An 8,639-nucleotide genomic window follows, 5' to 3' on the forward strand; every position below is an offset into this window, starting at 1 on the left:
AAATACAAAACCCCAAAGCTCAATAATATGATTACACAGTAACATGGTAAGACTGATATCAATGCAAATGACATACATGTGTGTGAGTGTACAGTGTTGGTAATAAGGGTTTACAAGCGAACGAGATGACTGATGTCCATTGGGTAAGCGAAGATTGGAAAGAGAGATTTATATGCCAAAGTTGCCAAGAAGTGATTGGCAGCCTCAGTTGGATGAAATGAATCAAAGAACATCTTCAGGCTCCTCTCTGCACATGGTGATTTATTAGGATCACACATCCCGTCTGCTCTTACTTGGCAGCAACCAGATTTTCCAATGCTCCTTAAACCTGTATTCAACACTTGTCAGACATACATACATACATACATACATATATATATAGTTATGGTAATAATAAGCGAAATATATAAAAAAGAATACATATATCTACACCATCTAAAAGTGGGCTTTTGGATGAGATTAGTGCACTGTTGACGTAGATGAATTTGGCATCAGAAAACTCTTCATTGAGCTGATCCACCAGTCCTCTGAGCTTGTCATTGAACATGAGGACTGCTCTATTCTCCTCCTTAACACATAATAAAGACCCATCCCCATGATTTGTGAGTTCATTTGGAACGCAGCCTAGAAGGAACAGCCCAAACAATGCAAACTTCCTTGATCCAAGTTCATACAAAGCCTGCGCACATCAAAAACAGATTCATACAAATCCCGAGGCCTAGGCAGATGAGTTTTTGTGAAATAGAAGCAGAGACCAAGAGCACATATTTGGGTACCCTTAAATGCTGTGAATATTCCTGAATAAGAGCTTCAGAGAACTGCTCAGGGTTATAGATGCTGCTCGTTGGGAAGCATTGGGGCAAGAAGTAATTTTGAAGGTAATCATTGCTTCCTATATTCACATAGTACAAGCATTTCTTTAAGTATTGGCGACCTTTTCCATCACCTCCGAGTCTGCTGGCAATTTGAGAAGCTATGGCTCTATGATTCGCTATCTGTAACCCCAAGCTGATTTTTGCACCCTGCTTATGCATATTGCCAAAGTTAATAATTTGCGTGCACACAAATGAAACAATTAGTTCATCATCAAACCATGCGTGCTCCAATCAAAAGAGCTGTTCGATGTTAGCTTCAAGAGAATGAATCCCTTAAAGAAAGAGAAAAGACTACAGCATACCAGATGCGAGCCAGTGTCATTGCGAATTCCAGATGCGCCAGATGCATAGTTCACACCCTTGAGTATATCTGAGGCACTGATATTTGCAAAGGGCGGTATCAAGTTCTCAAACCCCAAACGTTGAGCTGTCAAATTTATATTAAACAACTTGAGCCTTAATAACAGAAATAAACAGGAGATTAATAATGAAGAAGAAGAAGAATAGAAATGAATAGTACTGATGAAGTCAGCAGCAGTTCGACCGTTGGTGAACCTTCCAGTTGGGCCAGAGGGGAAGTCGATGCCATAAGGGATGTAATTAGCTTTGGAAGACGTTAAGAGTTGGTTGTTGTTTCCACTATCAGATAGAGAGTCTCCAAATATGAAAATGCATGGCACTTGAGGCTTCCCTGAAACCCCACAATCATGCTGATGAAGAAGGAGGATAAGCATCAACCATGATCTATTAAGTATTATAGCCATGAGGAACTGTGGCAGAAGGCTAATGCTTCCGCTTCTATACATTACAAAGGAGTCAACCACGAGACAGAGAGAGATAATTTCGACCATATTTATACCTTGTTATAATTCTTAACTAAAGGCGTATAATTCTTAAGCTAGAAGATTAATTATAGTACCTGAAAGTACTCGTCTTTGAGAAACTTCCTGCAGCTTGTAAACATCTTAGTTAAGTAACAAGTACTGCACATATCAATTTCTTAATTCTTAAACTTAAAAAGCTTTCTTCTTCTAATTTCTCCCATTTTGGCGCACTTACTAACCCATTTTATTGTCTAATCTTCGCTGTCAAAAGAGGATCCCGGCGGTACAATGTATCTTTGAGGGACTGGTGCTTGCTTCATTTCACACGCAACCAAAATATCAATACACGCAATAAAAAGTAGTGGTGGACCTTTATAGGACCGTAAAGCGTAAACCGGGGACAACACAGATCTTCCATTACCCATACAAATCTTAGCTGTCAATTAGATAGATTTTCCTCGATCAATGTCAAAGTATTTCAAACTACGATTGACACTTGGCATTCAGTCAAGTGTCTACTTTTCATTTTATTTTTTTAATATAACTGGATATTGCATGGTTTCAATTTTAAACTTAATCCTTTAATAAAAAAACGGAGGACAACATGTAATTTTCTTTAAAAAAATGCATCATTAAACATGTAAATATTAAAATTGATATATGTATAAAAGTTACCCACACAGTTAATTAAATAAATCACATATTTTATTTTATATATTTACATGAAGACAGTAACGAATCTAGAAATACATATATGGGGGGCCAAAATTAAAATCACCTAAAATATGGGGGGCTAAAGCAAATTTTTCATTTTTTACAAATAAAATAAAAAAATCAAGGAGCAGTGAAATTATGGGGGGCCAAGGAGTTACTGCATGAAGATGTTTGCTTCTAACTTCTATACTTGGATAATTAATTTAATCGGAAAATTTACAGCTTCCATTTTAACAACGTACAGTAAGGAATACATGCAATTAATTCGATAATAGAAAAAAAATGACGAGTATCGTGAAGTAGAAATTTTAATTTGTACAGATGCATAATATTTATATGTATACATGATAAAAATGAAACAACAATTCTTGCTTCGAACTCAACATATAATTGATTAAATAAGGAATTTTCTATTTTTTGGTTCAGAAAATTGAGTGGAAATTGGAAGAAAATTGCAGTAGAGTATGAAATAAAGACTCGAGGACTAATGAAATCAGAAGCCGAATGGTAATAATATTGGTCATTATTATTATTATTATTGATGAACTATCAAACCCATTCATACATTTTATTCTGGGGACATGTACAAGAAGCGAGACAGTTGGTGGTTTTCACGGGGAGGAAGAAAGTAAAGTGTTGATATTCTTAGGGTAAGCGTATGCTGTATTCGAAGCGTTATATGCTGACATGGCGAATATTGCATCCACGGCCTCCGTGGGATGGAAGCCATCGAAGAACACGTAGTCCTTCCTGTTCTCGCATGGCGGCGAGTTCGCTAAACACAGCCCCGTCGTCAACACAGTTAGGCAACAACTCTTGTCTCGAACCTTAAATCCTGTACCACAGCCAAACCATGCTCTTCATTGTCTGCAATACTACACATTATACAAATAAAATGAACGAAAATAAAGGAATACCTTGGAACTCTGGGTTCAGAGAGAAGATCGCAGTTGAGTTTACCATAATGAAGGAGGCACCCCCAGAGAACTCTGAATTCAGCTGATCAACCATTACTTTCTGCTTTTCATTGAAAATGGAGGATGCTCTGTTCCCCTCTTCCAGGCACACATTTGATGCATTCAATGCAATCACGGCTGGAGGACATCCCAAGAGCCCCAGACCCACTAACGCCAACTTTCTGGCTCCTGCTTCATGCAATGCCTTCACGTACGCACACATAATTAATCACACATTCATAGAAACATACACAACTCATCACTTGTTATATATTATTAAATCTCTGTACGTACTCCGAACATACCCTTAATTGCTGAGAATATTGACCGATAAGAAGGTCAGCAAATTGGGTTAAGTTATACATTTGGCTTGATGAGTAGAACGCGGGCAAGAAGTAGTTGTTTAAGTAATCGTTGCTCCCAATATTGACGTAATATAAGCACTTGTTTAAGTAACTCTGGGCTGCTTCAACACTCCCAAGCCTGCTAGTAATAGCAGCAACCGTGACTCCGTGATTTTGTATCTGTGCGCCCAGGCTGATATCAGCACCCTAATATGAAAATTAAATCAATGATGAATTCATAATTCCATATATAAATGAACCTCATGCACCAAACGAAAATACAATAGAAAACACGAATTATTAATTAATGAATATATATATATATATATATATATATATGAACGCCCATTACCAATCTGGTGCCAGTCTCAACGAGAATTCCAGCAGAACTAGAAGCGTAATTGACCCCGTTGAGAATGTCTGAACCGATGGTATTTGCAAAGGGTGGAATCAACGGCAACCCCAAAAATTCAGCTGCAATCACCTCCACTAGTCAGAAATTCATACACGACACTATATACATGTTTATTAGTGTCATATGGTCATATTGAAGACGCCAAAAGCTCAACATCAATCAGGAAGCATGTTAATAAGAAAAATATGTTAATAAGAAAAATATAGATGCAGGGCATGAATGATATAGAGAAAAGGGGCGTTACAGAGGAAGTCCGGGGCGTGGCGGCCGTTGGTGGGTCTTCCGGTGGGACCGGAGGGGAAGTCGATACCGTAGGGAAGGTAATTGAATTTGGCCAACGTCGGAAGGTTGTTGTTATTTCCACTGTCAGACAGAGAGTCCCCGAAGATGAAGAAACAAGGCACTTGGGGCTCACCCTCAACACAAGTGTGCATGAAACATGTTGCAGCCACTAGAAGATGCAACATCCAGACTAGCTTATTCATCTGACTTGAGCCCATCTCTCCGATGAAATGAAACCACGTTGTAAATATTGATTATTGGACACAGTGTAAGTAAAATACGATTTGATGGGCTTTGGGTGTGAGATAAGCACATCTATTTATAGAGGAGTTCGAGAGGAATCAAATCTTTGTGCATTCTTATCTTAGTTTTGAATAATTAATAATTGATTGAGATGATACGTTCCATAAAGTGAAATAAATGATGGGGAAGTTGGGAGGCTAGCAGTAGCAACTGCCTATGTTTCCATAATCTATCTATATATGTCATTAAGTGTGTTCTATTTCTATTTCTAGTTCATAAAAAGTCTGTTTATCAAAAAATTATTTATCAAAATTCATTTTAACAAATGTTAATTAGTTATTGCAATGGATATATTTAAAAAAAATCAGTTTATCAGTCAAAAATAAAAATTATTTAGAGAGTATATAAATCAGTTTTACCATCGAAAATTAACCGAATTACGTTATTTACGAAGTTAAAGTAATTTTTGAACCGTAATTCAAATTAGCTCTTGAAAGCTATCCCAAAAGTCCTTTAGATTCTCCAACCAGCCTTTATCACAAAAGGATTTTTAGTTTCCCCAAATTAGAAGTTTTTTTTTTTTTGGCCTGAAAATTAAAAGTTCCCCTATTAATTTTATTATATAATAATATCTAAATTTAAGTGGCAAAGGCTTAAATATTAAATGGAAAACTTGAATGACAAACAATTTGCAGTATATATGCTCAACATTCATGATTTACATCAACAATTGTGTGTGTGTGTGTGTGTGTGTGTGTGTGTGAAGCGATGATTGGCGTTCACGGTGAGTAAGATTGTGAGAAAGTGACATGGCTGATTATCCAAAGGGTAAGTGAAGGCTGGATTTGAAGCGTTATATGATGATAGTGCAGGAAATACGTAGCGTTCGCTGTCTTGGCATGGCGTCTCGTTTCTAACACAGCCCCTCAAACGACACCGTTCGGAGTCAAGCAGCCTTTTGAACCTTCCATCATGAAATAAATAAATATAGAAAAAAGAATTAATTTACTAGTTGGGTATTTTATTTTTTATCATTCACGTAAACTGAAGGGAGGAAGAAAAATGGAAACCCAGAAAGTGAGGGTTGAGGTTGCTGATGGCGGTGGTATTGACATTAAGGAAGCAACTCTGAATTGCCAATTTACAATTGTTAATATACACTTGTAAATCCGAACATACATACGCACACATATAATTTAAATCATCTGATTTTTTTTAAAAAAAAAAGACTTGTTACTTTTTATAAACTTAAAGTGTGTTTCTCTAAAATACTTAAATAATATTTAATTTAAACATGCATTAATAATTGTTGTAACCGTACTTCACCGTATCTTTATTGCTAAGAAGCTAAGGGGATATATCTGTCTGGCTATATTTAATTTAAGACTTTCCATTATTTCTTCGTTTGTATGATATATATGGTTCCCAAAAACCCCTTGTTATTTATAAAATCGTTCGTCTTCAATCCTGTTCTCCTCCCAGTCCAACATTAATAAATAATGCAAAGCCAAATCTAATGCCCACCAAAAACTTAGAAATCATACTATGTAGAAAAATTAAAAAAAAACAAAACAAAACAAAAACAGGAAAAAAAGAAGAAGAAGAAGAAGAAGAAGAAGAAGAGAGAGAGAGAGAGAGAGAGAGAGAGAGAGAACGTACAAATATTATAAATAAAGGTTATATAAGAGTGTGTGTGTGTGTGTCGTTAATTGCAGAGAAAATTGACGAAAAATAAGAACATATCATAATCAATATACGGATGATACTGGGCTTGAATATTGACACATGGTAGAAGCACTGCTCGTCCAAGTATTGCCGGGCTGCTTCAACGTTCCCACCAACCAAGTCTGCAAGTAATAGCAGCAACAATGAGGTGGTGATTTGGAATTCATCAATGTATATTTCCCATTATTATAATAGGCGTACACATCAAAATCCAGAAAAACCAAAATGAAGCTTCATGTTCATGAATATAATAGCCCCTTTAAGAATGTCTGAACCACTTGTATTTGCAAAGCGTGCAATCAGAGGATTGATCCCCACAAAGTTAGCTGAAATCACCTAAATTGTCAAGTCTCGAAAATGACATATGAAATGAAATGAGTACAACTTAAAGGCATAAAGCTATGCACATGCACAAAAGAAACATATTTTGTCAGTAGAAGAAATATATGTTCAATAAATTGTTGCTATATAGAGAAACAAAGGGGGAAGGATGGAAAATTACTGAGGTAGTCGGGGTGAGGTTATCGGTGAACTTTCCGGTGGCTCTGCCGGGGAAGTCAATGTCGGAGGGAAACTGGGAAAGTAATTACATTTGGCGGTGGCGGGAGGTGGTTGTTGTTGCCGGTGTCGGAGAGAGTCCCCAAAAATGAAGAAGCAAGGAAATTGGGCTCTGCACCAATTAGGAATAATAAGAGTGATTGATTCTTATTCCTTAACACAGGCTAATATTAGTTTTTTTTTTGGGCACATAAGTCATGGAATTATCAGCTACATAAGCATGAATTTGAAGAGAACTATAGTTTTGTGGATTATTAGATGAACATATTACAATAGAAACATTTCATGTAGATGATTGCATCTACTAGTCTTAGTGCATGACTGCATAAGAAATTAATAGCCTGTTTGGTTTTTTGTTTCCATTTTTTATTTTTAAAAATTATTTTATAATATAATTTCTATAATTATTTTTAAAAAAATAAAATAAAAATATATTTGATTATGTTCATTTAAAAAAATTCTAAAAGTAAAAATAAGCTGATAGTAATACTTTTGGGTGATTATTGGCGATGATTTAGGATAGATTTTGGTTAAATTAATTTTATTTTTCAATAATCAAATGTAGTATGTTTTAAAAGCAAGCAAAATAAAATGAAAAACAATTGACTCTATGATGTTTCCATTTTCTCAAAAAAAAATGACAATAATTCTAAAAAAACTAAATCCAAAATACTTCACTACTTTAAAAAAAGTTATATATATAGTTATTGAAAAAATTGCTTTATAGTTAAGACGAGACTCAAGAAAAGATAATATATAATGGTTATTTTTTAGACTATATACCACTACATCTCTCTCTTTTTTTTTATAATTTTTTAAAAAAAAACTATATAGCAATTCTTTTTAAATAACTGCAGTTATTTAAAATAATCGCTATATAATCTCTTTTTTAATTTTTTTAGAGATTATATAGCAATTTTTTTAAATAACTATTATATAGTCTTAAAATAATATAGCAATCATTTCAAAGAACCACTATATAATAATCTCTTTTGTTTTTAAATTTTTTTAGAAACTATATAATAATTTTTTTTAAATAACTACAATATAGTCACTAACTATATATCAGTTATTTAAAAAGAATTGCTATATAATTTTCTAACTCCAAAAACATTTAAAATATACACACATTTTATATTACACAGATTAAAAATATTATTATATATAAACCGTTGAATATTTTTTTATCCAATAGCACACTTAATCTTCCTCTCTTTTATTGTCATTTTCCATATTCCATCTCCCTCCTTCTCTCTTACGCAATGTAATATTTTAATTTAAATTTTTAGAATTAATAGAAATTAGGAAGAATAGTTGAAGGTAAATAAATTAATTAAAAAATATATTTTTAGTTTAATACTAGGACAAAATTTCAAGTTAAGATTTTTGAAAATGAAATCAGTAGTAGCAGTAGAAATAAAAATGATATGTATATATATATAAGAATAAATAAATAATAATAATAGGAAAAGAAAAAAGGAAGAATTATAAATCTCATATAAAAAAATTAATTACTACGAAATTTATTAACAATTGACATAAGGCCATTTGCAACCCATTTTATTGTAAATGACTTTATATTAATTGTTAACAGACCTCACAATAATTAATTTTTTTATGAAAACGTATGTAATTTTCTCAAGGAAAAAAGAAAGGACTGGCTGAAGAGGTTTGAGGAGGGAGAAAATTAAGTGGGATATATA

At 33.9% G+C, this 8,639-nt stretch overlaps 2 protein-coding genes across 4 annotated transcripts; both read right to left on the minus strand.

The window, feature by feature from the left end:
* Positions 1–3: 3 nt before the first annotated feature.
* On the minus strand, positions 4–1,685 carry LOC129304879 (GDSL esterase/lipase At1g29670-like). Of its 3 annotated transcripts, none has more exons than XM_054944710.1 (5): positions 1,420–1,685; positions 1,178–1,302; positions 777–1,022; positions 421–679; positions 4–328 (listed from the first exon to the last, which is right to left on the minus strand). In XM_054944710.1, exons 1-5 carry the CDS (start codon positions 1,679–1,681, stop codon positions 111–113), a joined length of 1,110 nt encoding a protein of 369 aa, XP_054800685.1. In that variant the 5' UTR covers positions 1,682–1,685; the 3' UTR covers positions 4–110. The 3 variants fall into 3 exon arrangements, with proteins under 3 accessions (XP_054800685.1, XP_054800684.1, XP_054800683.1); XM_054944709.1 differs by having other exon boundaries at positions 433–679; positions 1,396–1,685; XM_054944708.1 differs by having other exon boundaries at positions 1,396–1,685.
* Positions 1,686–3,024: 1,339 nt separating this feature from the next.
* Positions 3,025–4,628, minus strand: LOC129305468 (GDSL esterase/lipase At1g29670-like). The gene is made up of 6 exons (XM_054945492.1): positions 4,373–4,628; positions 4,066–4,187; positions 3,675–3,920; positions 3,517–3,574; positions 3,331–3,456; positions 3,025–3,248 (listed from the first exon to the last, which is right to left on the minus strand). The coding sequence occupies exons 1-6, from the start codon at positions 4,626–4,628 to the stop codon at positions 3,025–3,027; spliced, it is 1,032 nt and encodes a 343-aa protein (XP_054801467.1).
* Positions 4,629–8,639: the final 4,011 nt, after the last annotated feature.

This window comes from Prosopis cineraria, unplaced genomic scaffold (assembly GCF_029017545.1).
Source record: "Prosopis cineraria cultivar Desert tree isolate PC_DT_omini unplaced genomic scaffold, ASM2901754v1 PC3, whole genome shotgun sequence".
Lineage (NCBI taxonomy): Eukaryota > Viridiplantae > Streptophyta > Magnoliopsida > Fabales > Fabaceae > Prosopis > Prosopis cineraria.